Source organism: Acomys russatus, chromosome 22 (assembly GCF_903995435.1).
Source record: "Acomys russatus chromosome 22, mAcoRus1.1, whole genome shotgun sequence".
Classification (NCBI taxonomy): Eukaryota; Metazoa; Chordata; class Mammalia; order Rodentia; family Muridae; genus Acomys; species Acomys russatus.
In genome coordinates this window covers 28,634,080-28,649,193 of record NC_067158.1, presented here as the reverse complement: position 1 = coordinate 28,649,193, position 15,114 = coordinate 28,634,080, and the positions used below count along the sequence as shown (strand labels likewise).

At 50.6% G+C, this 15,114-nt stretch overlaps 1 protein-coding gene across 6 annotated transcripts in view; it reads right to left on the bottom strand.

Annotated features, from left to right (window-relative positions):
• Positions 1-15,114, bottom strand: part of Jakmip1 (janus kinase and microtubule interacting protein 1) — a 122,534-nt gene that overhangs the window by 4,902 nt on the left and 102,518 nt on the right. For 2 of the 6 annotated variants that reach the window (XM_051164725.1, XM_051164727.1), the window contains exons 15-20: positions 14,565-14,618; positions 13,964-14,029; positions 8,350-8,418; positions 7,055-7,144; positions 2,916-3,119; positions 1,865-1,930 (exon numbers count right to left, since the gene is read on the bottom strand). In XM_051164725.1, the coding sequence (XP_051020682.1) occupies positions 1,865-1,930; positions 2,916-3,119; positions 7,055-7,144; positions 8,350-8,418; positions 13,964-14,029; positions 14,565-14,618 (549 nt within the window). The remainder of the gene's footprint in view (positions 1-1,864; positions 1,931-2,915; positions 3,120-7,054; positions 7,145-8,349; positions 8,419-13,963; positions 14,030-14,564; positions 14,619-15,114) is intronic. The other 4 variants (XM_051164728.1, XM_051164726.1, XM_051164729.1 and 1 more) reach the window with 3 other exon arrangements.

The window sequence follows — 15,114 nt, the reverse complement described above, 5'->3', positions numbered from 1 at the left end:
GTTGTTGTTAAAGATTTTATTGTTTAGCCAGGCGTGGTGGCGCACACCTTTAATCCCAGCACTCAGGAAGCAGAGGCAGGTGGGTTGCTATAAGTTTGAGGCCAGCCTGGTCTATAAAGCAAGTCCAGGACAGCCAAGGCTACACAGAGAAACTCTGTCTTGAAAAACCAAAAAAAAAAAAAAAAAAAAAAAGAAAGAAAGAAAGAAAGAAAGAATTTAATGTTTAATTATGTGTATATGTGTGTATGTGCACATGAGTGCAGTGCCCTTGGAAGCCAGAAGAGGGCATCAAATATCCATGGAGCTCAAGTTACAGGTGTGTGTAAGCCATCTAGGCTGTATCTATTGTTGTGCACAGTGCGCAGTGCCCTGGTGGTGAGTGAGAACTGTTGGAGGTAGCTGTGTGTTCCTCTGCTGTCGGCGTGTATTGTTTTATCCCAGGAATTTTGCTTCGCTGTGATGCTGTTTGTCTTCTGGCTTCACCAGGGACAGGTTATTATACATGTTTGTTGTCATCTCATCTGGCCTGAGAGTAAGTGGCAGTCTGGATTGGCGCCATGGTATGGTTTTGCTTACTTCAGCCACAGCATGGGTTGCCTGCCCTGTTTTTAAGTCAGTTGCCTTTGTGTCTGACATGCCACATCTGCCTATAATCCCAGCATTGATGGGGGTGGTAGTCAGAAGGATTGCTGGGGCCTCTTGGATACAGCCTAGTAGAAAAAAAAATCTCAAGCCACAGGTTCAGCAAGAGACCCTCCCTCCTGGGAATAGGTGGAGAGTGATAGAGGGTATCAGACACCCTCTTCCGGCTTCTGTGTGTGCACACAGGCACACTCATAAAACAGATACACCTCACACACATATGTCTTATATACAAGCATATGTACATCCATGCACCTCACACACACACATATACAAATATACACTTCACCCACATACATATATGCATGCATTCACAAACAGAGGTGGAAAAAGAAGCAAAAAATAACTACAAATACAAATTACTTCATTATCACTATGTCCCTTCAACTCAGTGAAAAGACCAAACCAAAGACACAGGGACTGCTATTCATTCATTCATTCACTCATTCATTCATTCACTCACTCTCATGGTGTTCATGCCAGCCACTGAAGATGGAATTACAATATACACAGATTTAAACAATAGAAATATAATCTATTAAAAAAGAAATATAATCTATATTCTTGAAATTTTTATAAGGACTAACGTTTTTAAGTATAGACATCTCAATGAAGATGGGTAGCATCGGCTAAAGTATATACATGATATTAACTTTGAGGGAGGTTGGTTTTCTGAGACGGGAGCCTTGAATTCCTGATCCCCGTGCTTCAGCCTCCTAAGTTCTGTGGCTGAAGGCATGCTCCACCACATCCGGCTTGGCTGCTAATATTGCTGGGTTTTCCTGGGTTTGGGGTGCCAGAAGTTGAGCTCAGGACCTTCTGATTATGCTAAGCAACTGCTCTGCCACTTGACGACACCTCCAGACTCTCGCTATTTTTACTTTTTTTTCCCCCTGCATGTAAGGCCCTCACTTGTTTATTCGCTTATTTATCTTGTGTTGACATGCCTCTGCATGTGCGTGCCTGTATATGTGCAGGCGTGTTCACGTGTATGAGTGTGCATGTGGAGCTAGAAATCAACCCTGGGTTCCTCAGAAGCTGTCTACCTTGGTTTTTGTTAAGACAGGTCTCCCACTGGCCTGGGTCTTGATGATTGGCCTCAGCATCTGCCTTGGATATCTGGGAGGGGTTGGGGGAACAGGAAGCCTGGGCTTTATACCTGAAATCAGCAGCCACCTGCCTGTGCCTCAACCCTGAGGTCTCAGCTCTCTCAGCCACCTACCTTCTCCTCCAGTTCCTTCAGCTGGCGCCTCTGCAGCTCCAGCTTGCCCTCCATCTCCCGGATTTTCTGAAATACATCAGGTCACGCATCAGAAAACGACTCCCAGGCCCCAAACTTGACCATTGTCTTTTATGGTGGTCCAGCATAGAAGCTGCAAAGGACACACAAGACAGCCAGTCCCCCCCACCCCCACCCCCTCCAGAGGAATACTCTCTTCTGACTTGTTACAGATGGATGGATTTCACCTGCTTGTGAAGTCCATGAACTACACATGTCCAGTGCTGACAGTGCACATTCATAATAAGATAAGGGCTGAGCCAGGGCACCTCGGCTCCCAGCAGGACAACCAAGATCATGGATTGGAGTGGCCTCAATCATTCATGTGTCCAACATCCAGGTAGCCCCAGGGAAGGAAAGGGGCGGAGAGAGGCAGCGCTGCCAGCACCCATGCTGTGTGCCCATTCTCACACCTCGTGAGGCTGCCATGAGGTGGGTGGCAGCTCTGCAGTGTAGGGAGCATGCTGATCAACAAAACTCTGTGTAGCTCATCTCTTCTTCTTCTCCTTCTCTAGCTATTGTCAGGGTTCTGGAACTTTCTTTCCTCTGCTCAGCATCATGTGACCCTCACAGATGCCTGAGGTCCTCCAAGAAGTAACATTCAGGCTCCTAGGCTGATTCTCAAGCCCTCAGCTACCCCAAAGCCAGCAGAAGAGAGATGCTGAACCAGTGTGGTCCCTGTGCATCAGGGGGTGTTGGAAGAAGGTGTGAGAAACACCTTTGTTTTGTGTGCACATTTCAGCTAAGAGAAAGAACAAGCTTGCCACCTATACTACCTAAGTGCCTCAACTCCTGTTTCCCCATCCACCAAGGAGGGAATGCTCACCACTCTGTAACAGGAACCCATGAGAAATGATGCTATGTCCTTAGAACTTCCCCTACCAGCCACTCTCCACCCAACATCCGGGGTACCTATGTCCATCAAGTGCCAGAGAGTCATCAGGGGCCCAGGGTACATTGGAGGTACAAGATGGAGGCATGAAACTGCCAGTACCTGCTGGGCCTGCTGCAGCAGCTCCATTCGCTCCCGCAGGATCTGGCTGTCGAACTCCCGGCTCTGACGCAGGAGCTGTCTGCGCACCTTCTCTACAGCTGCCTGGAGGTCTTCGCGCTGGCTGGCGCTCAGTGCCTCGCTGGCCCTCCGCCCTGGCTCCTGCTGCAGCGCGTTGTACAAGGTAGCCTCCAGGTCCTGGATTTTCTGCATGGCCCAAATCCACAAGACAGTCGAGGTTACAAACTGGTGCCACTAGAGGTAGCTCTAGGGAGGGAAGGTCAGCATGCATGGCCCAGCAGAGTGGCAAGCCTCACAAGCGACAGCATGGGGAGATTCCTCTCGCCAAGGAAAATGCCAAGTGTTCTGTCCCAGATAGAGACAGGTAGCCCTGGCCTGTATAGGAGACCAGGGCAAGAAGAAAGAACCACGTCCTCCTGAGACAAGTGTATCCAAATCCATTTTATCTTGTCTTTGGCTTCCAGTTTGCTCTCACTCCCTATTCTAATGGAGCCGGTGAGGTACTATTTCGCAATTATATGCATTCATTTCCCAGTTGTGTGGAGAACGCAGCTTTAAGTGGAAGCAAATAGTGAGAATGTCCTACCCACAGCCCCATCTCTGATCCCACACATAGTAAGGGGACCTTTGTGGGCAGTGCTGAAGGAGACAGTGGAGCTGGCTGATGACGGTCCCATCGTTTGGGGGTTTGAATTCTTAGGGAAAGTCACATCAGATCCCCTGCTGACCACTCAACAGTTATCTGACCAGACTACCTAGGGGCAAACAGCCTCTCTCTCTCTCTCTCTCTCTCTCTCTCTCTCTCTCTCTCTCTCTCTCTCTCTCTCTCTCTCTCCTGTTTCTCCAAAGCCCTTCACCCCCTGCTAAGAAACACCATATCTATGTCACCATCCCACCCTACTATGAGACTATGAGACAGGGCAGCCCCGGGGAAGGCTCTGCAAATCCCACCACCTGCAGCATTGCTCTCACTTTCTAGCCAGTTCTAGCCCTGTTGGGCCACCCTGGATTTAGCCTCAGATATTATCACCTTCTCTCCAGGGTCACTTTGGCCCTGGGAAAGCAGAAAGCAGGACGGCGGGATTTCATGTGGCCTTTACCCCGGCTCCTTGAGGCACAGGAGCTTATTGCCATCTGGCTGACCACTCTCCATTCAGCAACTAAGCTTCTGGGAGAGAGGGTCTACCCCCTAGTTGCCAGCTTCCAAACTGGCCCCACCCCCCGCCTTCAGACTTGGATCCCACTGCGGGCCAGGCCTATCTCCCCCACTTCTCACTCCACACCATGCCAAAGGGAAACAGGCATGCATCTTGCACCTTCCCTTACCCAGTCTGGATGCCGAAGGTCAGAAGTGCACCGACCTGACTCTAAGTAAATCTGGTGCCTCCTGAGAACTGCCCAGACTCTCATAAGACTGCAATCTTTGTGGGTGCGTGCTGCCCCCTCGAAGCTTAGCGTGCTTTTTCAGGTTTCTAGAGGGCTTGTCAAGGTGGGGGTATTTTCTAAGAGCTAGCATGTCCAAGATCCTGAGCCTGCCTGCACACAGTCCTCAGAAGATGATAGGACACCACCTATTCCAACTAGCTGCTCTGTGAGAGGCCCCAGTGAGCCACAGTACTTGGCAATGGCTGGCCTCCACCCATCTGAGCACTGCACTGTCCTTGTAGCACACTGCAGCTGAAGAGGTCCTTAGGGCCAAGGCCCTCAGCTTTTGATCTAATGTATTTCCCCATGAGGGCAACTAGTTCCTGCAGCTTCCTTGAGGGGTGTCCTCCAGAGCTGTCAAACATCCTTGAAAGACTGGACAGTGTGTGTGTGTGTGTTGGGGGATGGGGTCTTCATGAGCATCTACATGGACCAAAACTGGGTGAGATTGAGGAAAAAATCAGAACAAAAAAACAGGCAGAGCACAGATAAGAGTGTTTTCACAGGCTGGAGAGATGGCTCAGAGGTTAAGAGCACTGGCTGCACTTCCAAAGGTCCTGAGTTCAATTCCTAGCAACCACATGGCTGCTCACAACTATCTATAATGAGATCTGGTGCCCTCTTCTGGCACATAGGTGTATGTGCAGGCAAAGCACTGTATATATAATATATAAATAAGTCTTTTTTTTTTTTTTTTTTTTTTTTTTGGTTTTTCGAGACAGGGTTTCTCTGTGTAGCCTTGGCTGTCCTGGACTCGCTTTGTAGACCAGGATGGCCTCGAACTCACAGCGATCCGCTTGCCTCTGCCTCCCGAGTGCTGGGATTAAAGGTGTGCGCCACCACGCCCGGCCCCCATCTTTTTTTTTTTTTTTAAGTGTTTTCACTCGTTCATTGCCCTCCATGCTGTTGTCAGCCACATCACGTGATAAGAAAAAGGAGTGACATGGGCAGGTACTGTTTGATGGTGGCTCTTGACAATCCTACATAGAATAGCCCCGACTCTCACTCCACATCTTCCACAAGGAGGCATCTTCCACTAGGAAGAATGGCTCTTGGAGTCAGGGACTTGTGGCTTTGAGTGTGAGGTCATCTGAGCCTGAACTTCCAACACTAAGAAGAAGCCCAGACTTTTGATGATCCCATGGTGTTTCATGGGGCTTTAAAACTTTCCCGTCTGCTCTGGTGCATCTGGCCGCAGCTCACTGCCTCACCTCTCTGTTCATTTAGGACCATCTCCTTCTCCTACCTATGAGAAAACCTGATTTGGGATTTTTTTTGGAGACAGGTCTGGAATTCAGTGTATAGTAGAGGACAATACTGAACTTCTGGTCCTGCATGCTGGGATGGCAGACAGGTACCACCACGACAAGTTTATTCAGTACTGGGGACTGAACTGTCTTTATTGCTAGGCAAGCCCTCTACCAACTTAACTGTATCACCAGCCTCTTTGGAAAGTTAAGGATAAATAAATATTTATGAAGCAACAAACATACACAAAAGCCTTTTCCCATTCAGCTCACCTATGCTAGTCAGTAAGTGGGTCAAAAAACAAACAAACAAACAAACAAAAATAACAACAACAACAACAAAAACCAAACCATCAGCCGGGCGGTGGTGGCACACCCCTTTGATCCCAGCACTTGGGAGGCTGAGGCAGGCAGATCACTATGAGTTCGAGGCCAGCCTGGTCTACAATGTGAGTCCAGGACAGCCAAGGCTACACAGAGAAACCCTGTCTCGCAAAACCAAAAAACCAAAAACATCAAGATCACCAAAACAAAAACAAAAATATCAAGATCACCAACTCTTTGTAAAAAACCACAGCTCATCTTCTATAGCCAGGCAAGGCCTTAAGTAAAGGGACTGGGACACCAACCCAGCCACAACACCTCCCACCTACAGTTTGTCCTGCCTGCAGAGTGTTCTAAGACAAGAGCCTAGCAGAATCGTCATCAAAGAGACCTGAGAGGCTTCACCCAGCAATTGCTGGGAGCAGATGCAGAGTCCCACAGCCAAACATTAGGCAGAGCTCAGAGAGTCCTGCAGAGGAGGGAGAGGAAGGATCACAGGAAACTGAGGAGTCAGTGACACCACGAGAACATGACCCACAGAATCAACTGACCAGGACTCACGGAGACTCAGAGATCAGGGAGCCCATAGGGGCCTGACCTAGGTCCCCTGCGTGTATGTTATGGCTGAGTGGCTTGGTGTTCTTGTGGGACTCCTAAAAGTGGGAGTGGGGACTGTCCCTCACTCTTTTACCTGCTTTTAGGACCCTTTTCCTCCTACTGGGATACCTTGATGTAACAGTATGTGCCTGGTCTTATTGTAGCTTGCTATGCAGTGTTAGGTTGATGTTCCTGGGAGGCCGGCTCTTTTCTGAGGGGAGGAGAAAGGGGTTGGATCTGGGGGGGGTGGGAGGTGGAAGGGAGAGACTGAGGGAGGAGGGAGGGGGAAGAGGGAAGGGGGGAGAGGGAGGGGGAGACGGAGGGAAGGGGAACTGTGATTGGGATATAATATGTGAGAGAGGAGTTTAAATTTAAATTTAAATTATTTAACAAAAAAAAACCCACACAGCTCATTTGAAACACTTGGCCACTTGCTGGCCATTCATTATACCCTGAAGCCTGGTGTGCTCCCCGCAGGAAGCAGCAGCCTCTAAGGCTGAGAGGAGAAAGTCAAAGTGTCAAACCCACTTCTGGTCCTACCAGGTAGGCCTGGTCAAGGGCTTCCTTCCTGTAGTCCAGTTCCTGCTCCAGGTAGCCTTTCTGCTTGCTGAACAGGTCCTAGAAGAGAGGGGCCGCCATGAGGATTGCCCAGAGCAAGTCAGCGCAGGGCCATGAGGATTGCCCAGAGCAAGTCAGCGCAGGGAGGCTCTGAATTTACCCACTAGTAACACGGTGCAGGAGGGAAAGGAGGGGGGAGGGGCTTTGACTGCCCTGTGTGAACTCCCTGCAGAGCCCTCACTGCCCTGGGTTGCCCAGGCTATCCATGAGATCCCTGATCAGGACTGCCCTCATTCTGGCTCCCCCTCCTCTTGGGTACCTGGTAATAAGGAAGGGACCTCACAGGGAGCCCGCTGCTGCCAGCCCACATCACAGGAATCTCCAAGCCCTGTACTGTGGCCTGAGGCCTCAGGATTGTCTCAACAGCTCTCAGGTGCAGCTCATCCCCTTGCCAGGCTGTGCCCTCCCCACTCTCATCCCCAACTCCCCTCCCATGTGGATCTCATTGTTAAACACTTCCCGAAGACCTCTGGTTCCCTGTACAGAGGCCTCATCTGGGCAGACTGCATGCCCCACTCTACACCCTTGAGTGCTTAGAGCTAGAACTCATGTTGCGGCTCCTGTATTTTATAGGGAACAGAAAGCCATGGTGCCACTGATGATAGGGGTAAGCAGAAACCCAGGTTCCTGAGGCCTATCCAGGGCTCTTCTGACACCAAGTGCTGCTTTGGCTCCTTCAGTGAGCTCTCAAAGGAACTTAAAATACAAACTGGTCTTGGATGGCTTTAGAGCTAGGGCTTCTGGAATGGCTCCTCTTGCCTCCCTGGGCTAAGGATAATTATCCCCTGCACCGTGCCCCCTCCAAGCAGGGCTGCTCACAAGCATAACACCCCTCATGGCCACAATCCAGCCAAGTTTGCATTAAAGCATCCAGTGCACAACCAAGGAAGGCCAACTCTGGGTTCCCAAGTTATCCTGCATCTGGAGAGCCCCTCGGACTGGTGCCTGTGTGTCGTGCTGTGTCTCTAATGTTCTCAAGCTGCCACTCATGGGACTCAAGGGTCTGTGAGTCCGAGATGGGGCACAAGGTCAGAAGTAAGTGTTCAATTGAAAACCGCGTGGGTGGGAAAGGAAGAGAACGGAGATGGCTCGAGGGAGCCACAAGGGCAGAACTACAGTGATGCCCAGCATCCCACAAAGCCAAACACCTGAGTTCTCCCCCGGCCCCGCCCCCCGCCCTTTGTCCCAGGTGCTGGAGTCTTTACCTTCTCCTTCTCCAGGTCCATCATCTTCTGGGTGAGGGCCGCCTCTGTTCCCTCTATCTGCTTCAGCCACTAGAAAACAACAGGACAGGAGGACATAGGCAAGTGGGCAGGGGCACTGGGGGGGGGGGGGGCAGGGTCAGAGGGACTGGGCCTCTCAGCCTGTACAGATATTTGCTCAGGGTAAGGAATACAATGCACCTTCACACAGCTGTGTGTGTCCATGGCCATGACTGTGTGTGCACCAGCGGGCCTGTGTTTAAGGAGGTGTCCTGGAAGCATGGATTTGGTGCACAGGTAGACAGGAGCTAGGAGGCCTGTGTGCCATCCATGTGACCCCGTCTCATGCCCATCCCAGAGGAAGGCAGGTGAAGACATGAAGGCTGCAGTAAGTCTCTTGCGCAAAGGCACACAGCTGTAGGCTGGGGATATGATACCCAGCCTGTAGGACTGGGAAGCCATTCCCATGATACTCCTAAGGTGGCTGCGAGAGCAAGATGCAGCAAGGAGGTGGACACATGCATGGAGGGCAGCGATACAGGGCATCAAAGTGGTCACGAGGCAGGAGGACGCTCAGACATGCCACTGACCACATAGGGTACACTCCTGGTGGCTGCACTATATCACTTCTTGTGTCTGAGCAAGTGCTGGTACACAGTGTGACCCTGTCACTAGGTGAACTTCAGGAATAAGTGAGGGTGTCAAGGACACCCTCAAGTACTCAGATTTGACACCAATTTGACACTGAGTATGAATTCTGACTTCAGCCTTCCAAGCTGTGATGCCCTATGGTCTGGCCTGGTGACCCTGTGCCTCTTTCCGGACTACAAGGCTTCCTATGACTTTCTTGGACACATCAATCTCTTCCTCCTCTGGCTACAAGTCTGAGGTAACCACCCTGGACTCTTGCTGCCTCTGCTCTTCACTCTTTCTCAGCCCTCAAGAGTCTCGCCCAGTCCAGACATCTCTTGCTGTGTTTTATGCTGTCTTCCTGTTTTTCAGACTCCCAACACTCCCTCCCCATGGTCACTACCTATATCAGAGCCCCACTCAGTGCCTAGTTCATGCCTGACCCATACCAAGGCCCCCAAACTCTGCCTGCCTGCACATCCTTACGGAGCTTTTCTGATCCTGTTTGGAGCTCACCCCAGTCCTCCACTTCAGACAATGTCCTCACTGAGGATCACTGTGGTCACTCAATAGGCTCTGCTGCCCACTTCAAAACCTAGGCCTGGCCAGGCGTGATAGCATGCCCCTTTAATCCCAGCAACTCAGAAGGCAGAGGCAGGCAGATCTCTGTGAGTTCGAGGCCGACTTGGTCTACACAGTGAGTTTTAGGCCAGCCAAGACTGCACAATGAGGCGCTGGTTTCCTGCCCCCCTCCCACTCCACACACAACCCCCCCTCAAAAAAGCCACCTGCATATTAGTTGGCTGAAAATGCACTTGGTTCCTCAGACAGGATGAGCCACGTTTCACTTCAGGACCTTTGTACATGCTGCTCAGACATCAATAGCTCTAAGCTCAGCATCAGCCCCAGGCTATGCCAAGCTAACATCTACCCAGCTCACCAGTCTCAAGCTAGCTCTATCTTCTCCTCCCAGAATCCCATACTACTTCCTGAGGCTATAGGGTCATCTTGTCCTGGTGCTCACTGGTGACGACTCCATCACTTGTTTCAACTTCCTCCAGCCACCCACAGTGGGAACACATCTGTCTTTGTTCCTTTTCTTTCGCGGCAGAGCCAAGTATATGGTGGGTGGCAAATAACTAGCTGTGGAGCGGAGGAGGTCTGACACAGATCTAGGTGGGCTCCACGGGGGGGGGGGGGGGGAGAGGTGTGAAGGCCATCATCAGAGACTCCTCTCACAACATCAAGGTCAATTTGGCCCTGAGCAGCCCCGGGACAAGCAGCAGACAAGTGCCAAGCTAGCTCATCCTCACACGGCTTGCGTAGCTTCTTGTGAAAAGATAAATGTTTCTGAAGAGGAAATGGAATGTTGTGCTTTTAACAGCATGATGTTAGCATGAAATAAGTTTTCAAAGGAAGGGGTACTTTCCAGTCTTGAACCACACACATGGCCTTTTCAGGACCATGGACAGGCACAGAGTAAAAGGTCCCAGGTGAAGAGCCTGGGACCTCTCTACAGCTGAACGCTCTCTCCTCTCCCTACACTGGCTCGGGCCAACACAGAAAGCTTGACGTTGGCTGAAGGCCTAGCTAAGCCTCATCCTCTGACCCACTTATTACAGAGAGGATGTAACATTTGGTTTTTTGTTTTTGTTTCTGTTTTTTCGTTTTTGTTTTTTTTTGTTTTTGTTTTTTTTTGGGGGGGGGGGGTTCCGAGACAGGGTCTCTCTGTGTAGCCTCGGCTGTCCTGGACTTGCTCTGTAGACCAGGCTGGCCTCAAACTCACAGTGATCCGCCTGCTTCTGCCTCCAGAGTACTGGGATTAAAGACATGAGCCACCACGCCTGGCTTTTGTTTGTTTGTTTGTTTGTTTGTTTGTTTATAGTACTTTCATCTGTGCCTACTTCCCCAAAGGCTTTTGAACTTGAGAGAGAAGAGGCATATCTGACTGGGAACCACAGATAAGCCATAGTCCCTTCACATCTTAAATTTAAGCCTCTCTCTGTGGGCTCAAACTTGGGCCAATGTTAAACTTGGTGTAGCTACCAGCCTTGTGCTCAGGGAAAGTCTGATGGGACCTGTCTGCAGCCCAGAGCCTGAGCAAGCCTCTGAGAGGACAGGAGAAAGGCACACACAAGGGCCAAGAGGTGGGCTGCTGCTTGATGTGAGACCATCACAGGACATTATCTACAGGACCACCTGACAAGGCTGGGATGGACTTTGCCTGCAAATCAGGAAACAGCCTTTGTGCCACTAAGAGAGAGCTGGGCTGGGGCTCACCAGTGTACCAAGTGACAGTTTCTGTTTTTGTTTTAAGTGAGGTGTGTTGGGTGAGGAGAGCTTCTTAGGGTCACTAGCCAAGTTCTCTGACATCCGTACTGCTGGCCCTGGTGTACAACTTGTCCTCTCTGTCCCTTCTTGAACTTAACTGTCCCTGCTTTAGCACTAACATCTCAGGGCACTTCCAACTCCCAGGCAGAAAAGGCTGGATTGGTTACCCAGCTGTCCAGCCAGCCTTCTCAGGAGTCTCATGACCTACCTCCCACCCCTTACTCCGCCCCCTACTCAGGAACATTTTCTCCAGGCAGGGAGAAGATAAACAGCCAACACCCACACCGAGTTCACTTTAGTTCACTTTCAAGGGGCTGAAGCGGTGCCAAGTCTGAAGAGAACCTAGCTGAAGGCCAGTCTCCAGATTGCTGTTTCTACAGTGCACTGAGTTCTGCCCACAGATATTAGCCATGGATCCCCGCTTTCTCCTGCTCTTATGAGGTACTGAGGGGCTGGCAGCCAGGCAGCCAGTATCACTCTTTAGTATTAGGACCCTTAATGGAATGCCAGGTAGGCCGGTGTGGTGGAGGTGATGGCGGCAGTAGCAGATGGGTATCAGCTGGCAGAAAGCTGGCCAAAGTGAGTAACAGTGCAAGCCAGAGGTGGGGAAGGGGTAGCAAAGCAGAGACTAGCTGATGCCAGAAAGGCCCCATTTCCTCCTCTGTAAGAGAATGCAAGAGGGTTGAAGAGTCCTGAGGTTCTAGTACTGGACGTGGCATAGGTGCTAGGGCAGCTGTGGAAAGAGGTGTCACGGAAACTGTGCTGCTTGAAGCCTGTTCCCAGTGAAGTCCTCACCTTCCATCATGGCAGCCCTGCCCTGGGGGACACTCCAGGGGCTGGAGAACCAGCACCTACCAGTGTCTACTATCCTATCCCACCATAAGCCAGACACCCCAAATCACAGACTGCTCCTACTCTGTCCACCAAATCCTGAGACCCCTCCCCTCTCCCCCAAACAGCAACTGGTGGAGCCAAGACTCAAACCTGAGGCCTCCCTGCTAGCAAAAGAGCTTGTAAATGTCATTCTTCAGAGACTCATTAGGCACTGAGCACTGACAGGCTGTGTGAATGCAGACTACACCAAGACATGTATCTTCAATGGCCTCTGTTATAAAAGATTGGAGCCGGGCTTGGTGGCACACGCCTTTAATCCCAGCACTTGGGAGGCAGAGGCAGGTGGATCGCTGTAAGTTCGAGGCCAGCCTGGTCTACAAAGCGAGTCCAGGACAGCCAGGAAAGCCACATCTGATTTTGCCAATGACAATGATCATATACTGAATCTGCCTAGCACTGTGGCAGCTGCTTCTCATGGACCAACAGCCAGCCAAACGTGACTCACAGATCCCACCATCCACTGGAGAAATCAAACTTGGCCAGGTAATGGGCAGAAGCAGAAAGCTCTAGTTCACTTTTCCCGGCCACGTGACCTTGGGCAAAGGCACAGTGTCTCATCTCAATCTTTGTGTCTTTTACTTAGCTGGGGGGTGGGGGCTGGGGGTTGAAACCTAGGGGAGAAAACTGTATTTTAAGTGCCCTACTGAAGATCAAGGAAGGAATTCAATCAACATCATTAAGACGTCCTCAACCCTCATCTGAAAGCAGCATTTCAGAGTCTGACTTTTGTGAAAGGAAAAGATCTGCAGGAAAGACACTAGAAAAATCTGTGTGCATCTCAGCATTATAGTCCACTGTAGGAGGCACATAAGCCAGGATATGTTCTTTAATTTAAAAAAAAAAAAAAACAGCCAAAATTTAACATCTTTAATATGCAAAGCACACACAGAAAGAACAGTTACAACAAATGCTGGATGGATGGATGAATGGATGGACGGCTGGATGGACAGACCCAACAGAAAATCTTTCAAAGAAATAATGCAATTACATTTTACAAAGAAGGAAATGCTAAGGCACACCGGACACTTCACCACTCTGAGTACCCACTCAAACACAATACGGGATGACCTCACAGCATGTGGTGCCTACCAATTGCTCACGTTTTTGTTCCTGCTAAAAGCCACGCGGAGCTCGGAAATCAACCATGTGCCAAGAGCTTCAGGTTACAGCTCAAGAAACTGTTTTGACCCTAACAAATCTGACAAGTGGTCTTAGTATGTGGCCCGGATCCCTGCCCCAGAACGTAGCCTATGGGTAGGCTCTCAAGTATATAGAGACATGTATTGTGAAAGTGTCCCCCAGGGCACACTGGTAAATGAGAAAGGGTGGGCGGGCATTCCCTGGACACGGAATCACTGAGGGGTGGTGAGGTTCTCTATGGGTAACTGTGATGGAGCGGCAATGCTGTCTGAATAAGTCTTTGGTGAGCCACTTTAAATGGCTTAGAAGGCAGGAGAGAAACGCAGCATGTTAACTACTCCAAAAAGGAGGGGCACGGGAGAAACAAGGAGGAGATAAAGCAAACATCACAGCTTCTTTTCCTCTGGAGGGTGGTGGCCACTTCCTCCCGGGTTTCGAGGCTTTCTGCAGTGAGCATGTGTGGCGTTCCATCTTGAACACGCAAAGGCATGCATGTGTACATGCAGACGCAGACTGACCCACACACATGCTCCCAAATAAAGCGACACACCAATGTACAGTTTCTGGTATGGTGCTGGATGCTGGCACAAGATGTGAGCAACAAGGACACTGCCGCGTCTACCTTTTCACACAGGGCAAGCACAGTTCCCGCTTGGATTACTGCAACCTGCTCTTCATTCCTCAAATTCTACAACACAAAAACGGGCAAGGGAGTTGGCACTGGGTTCCAAGTCCATGGCAAAGTTAGCGCCAAGCACCTCTGGGGTGCATGCCAGCGATCAGCCCCAACTCAACAACAGGGATCAGTCGTCTGAGACGCGTGGCCCCAGTCCCTGTAGGTGGAGGCAGTTCACAGAGTGGCACCAAGGCTTGGGGAAATAGCGCCTCATTAAAGACAAACTCTTGGGAAGGCAAAGAAAATCACCTTCTGACGTCAGCAATCAAAAGCAGTGGGGCCTTCTGGCTGTGCATCACTTAGTCTTTAGTCTGTTGGTGCCCAGTTCGCCCACAGATTGTAATGCTGTCCTTAGTTTAGAACCCCACTCTGACAATTACCGACCCAACCACCCACACGGGGACACGGCCACACAAAAGCCTTCCATTGTATTTCACAGGTGTCTTAAATCAAAGAAAAAATTTAAAACAAGACAAAGCCACAAGGAACACCCCCGCCCCCGATCGAACCAAGGACACAAAACCAGGAACCAATCGCTCATAGTTACCCCGTTATCGCCAAGGATATCTAAGTTCTTCATAAGTTCAGAGATATTCACACCCTGGAAAAAATTTCCAATGTTCATTCTCATGCAAGCTGCAGATATGATCCACACCTACTCTGGAGCTATGACTGACACGCCTCCTTCTGCTCTGAAGCCACAGCGGGGGCCCAGTCTCTGCCTCTGCTCAGGTAGGTGGGAAGGCATAGCTATGGTTCATACACTGAGATTCACTCCAACACGACCCTGCTCATGGGAATCTGAGGACTCTGCCTATGAGGTCTGGGGGGGCTCCAGGCCTGTAGCCAACCATAGTCACTATCAGCAAAGCCCTCATTATGGCTTGGGCACTGTGGAGGGAGGGAGGGAGGGACGGATGGACGGACGGACGGACGGACGGACAGACAGAGACAGAGAGACAAAGACACAGAGAGACAGAGAGAGAGACAGAGACAGACAGAGACAGACAGAGACAGACAGAGAGACAGAGACAGAGTGGGGGGAGAGGGGGAGGGAGGGAGGGAGGGAGGGAGAGAGAGAAAGAGAGCAGCTAGTT